This window comes from Hippocampus comes, unplaced genomic scaffold, assembly GCF_001891065.2.
Source record: "Hippocampus comes isolate QL1 unplaced genomic scaffold, H_comes_QL1_v1.1 scaffold412, whole genome shotgun sequence".
NCBI lineage: Eukaryota > Metazoa > Chordata > Actinopteri > Syngnathiformes > Syngnathidae > Hippocampus > Hippocampus comes.
The window spans coordinates 208,872-210,323 of record NW_017805343.1 but is presented as its reverse complement, the minus strand read 5'-3'; the positions used below and the strand labels follow the sequence as shown (position 1 = coordinate 210,323).

General features: G+C 43.0%; 1 protein-coding gene across 1 annotated transcript in view; it reads right to left on the bottom strand.

Annotated features, from left to right (window-relative positions):
• The window catches only part of LOC109516981 (major histocompatibility complex class I-related gene protein-like), an 8,257-nt gene that overhangs the window by 2,668 nt on the left and 4,137 nt on the right, over positions 1-1,452 (bottom strand). The window contains exons 2-4 of the mRNA XM_019871831.1: positions 612-878; positions 220-498; positions 9-82 (exon numbers count right to left, since the gene is read on the bottom strand). Coding sequence (XP_019727390.1) covers positions 9-82; positions 220-498; positions 612-878 — 620 coding nt within the window. The remainder of the gene's footprint in view (positions 1-8; positions 83-219; positions 499-611; positions 879-1,452) is intronic.

Genomic DNA, 1,452 nt, shown 5'->3' with positions numbered 1-1,452 from the left:
TAGGGGGCGGGGGAGAACCCTTTCGCGTGGCAGGCGATCGGAGAGGAAGGCGTCTTCTGGAGGAGAGACACTGTGGGAAGCTCTGCCCACCGAGCGGCAAAGAGGGAGCGAACGAGTGAGAAGATGAAAGATGGAGGGGAAAAAATAAATACATTTGAGAGCATGTTGTAATGACGGTGTCCTTCCTAGGGGAGGTGTGCGAACATGACACAAATGTACCTGTTCTCATCAGGAAGTCCCGCCCATTGCTCACATGATTCTTCAAGAGGAAAGGACATATCTCAGTAAGGGAATGCTTCTTGTATTCATTCAACCCGTCGTTTTGGTCCAGCTTGTTTTTTGTCATGGAAGCTTGTGGCTGCGTCGCGATCCATCTCGTTGTTCTCGGCTCAAATGAGATGAAGTCTTCGCTGTCATAACTGTAGTGTTCCCAACCATCCACTTCACCGGTTTCCTCATCCCATTCACAACCATTTATCCTCTGGATCAAGTGAACTCCTGAAAGTGTCACGCAAACGATGAACAGTGAGACGCCAAGCGGTGATGTGCGTGTTGATGAGTCGGGGCACATCCGATACATTTTACCAGCGGAAGGTTGAACGGAAACTAACCTGCAGTGTGGTTGAAGCGCTCCTTCGCGATTTCAATGTTGACTTTGGACACCCGCTCATTGGCAATGTTATTCTCGTACTCTCGCTCCCAGAAGTATGGATCCTTTGCTGTGATTTTGTTCACCCAGTCCAGTTTGGCTTTCGTTTTCCTGCTGTTGCTGTCAAACTGCAAAATCTGAATGCCGTCAACATATGTGGCCTCCCAGTACTCTGGTAGCTTTGCAATTTGAGAAGACGATGTTGTGAAAACTTTGAGCGTGTGCATCACTGAAAGAAAAGACAAGAAAATGAAGGGAAAATTTTACTCATTTCTTTAATGTGAAGCAATCTTGTCCTATTTGCATTTTAAATGATTCTGTCTGCAGGTGGAACATGGACACACTTAACATGCCTTTCTTGACCTTTGAACTTATTTCATGTACATCGAAGCACATTCGTACTCACAACCTTCTCAATTAATCTGATGACCCACGCTCTCAATTGATTTTATTTTTATGACCTATATTTGTCCATCAATATGAAAGGTGCCAATGTGACATCGATGTGATATTTTATCTTTCACATTCCTCATCGGCTATTTACATACACTTCCAAAGGAAATTGAAGGACAACTTCAACTCCTAAAGGGCAAAAAATGCTAAAATATAAATTCAAATCATTTCATGATCATTTAAAATACAATACAATACAATACATGCTGATTTATATTGCGCTTTCACAACAGCGGCAGCTGAAACAAAGCGCTTAACAAAACAGTTAACATAAAGTAAAATAATAAACACAACACATAACATAAAACACGGACAGTCGTGCAGTCCTAACCACTTTTCCGGGACACGCT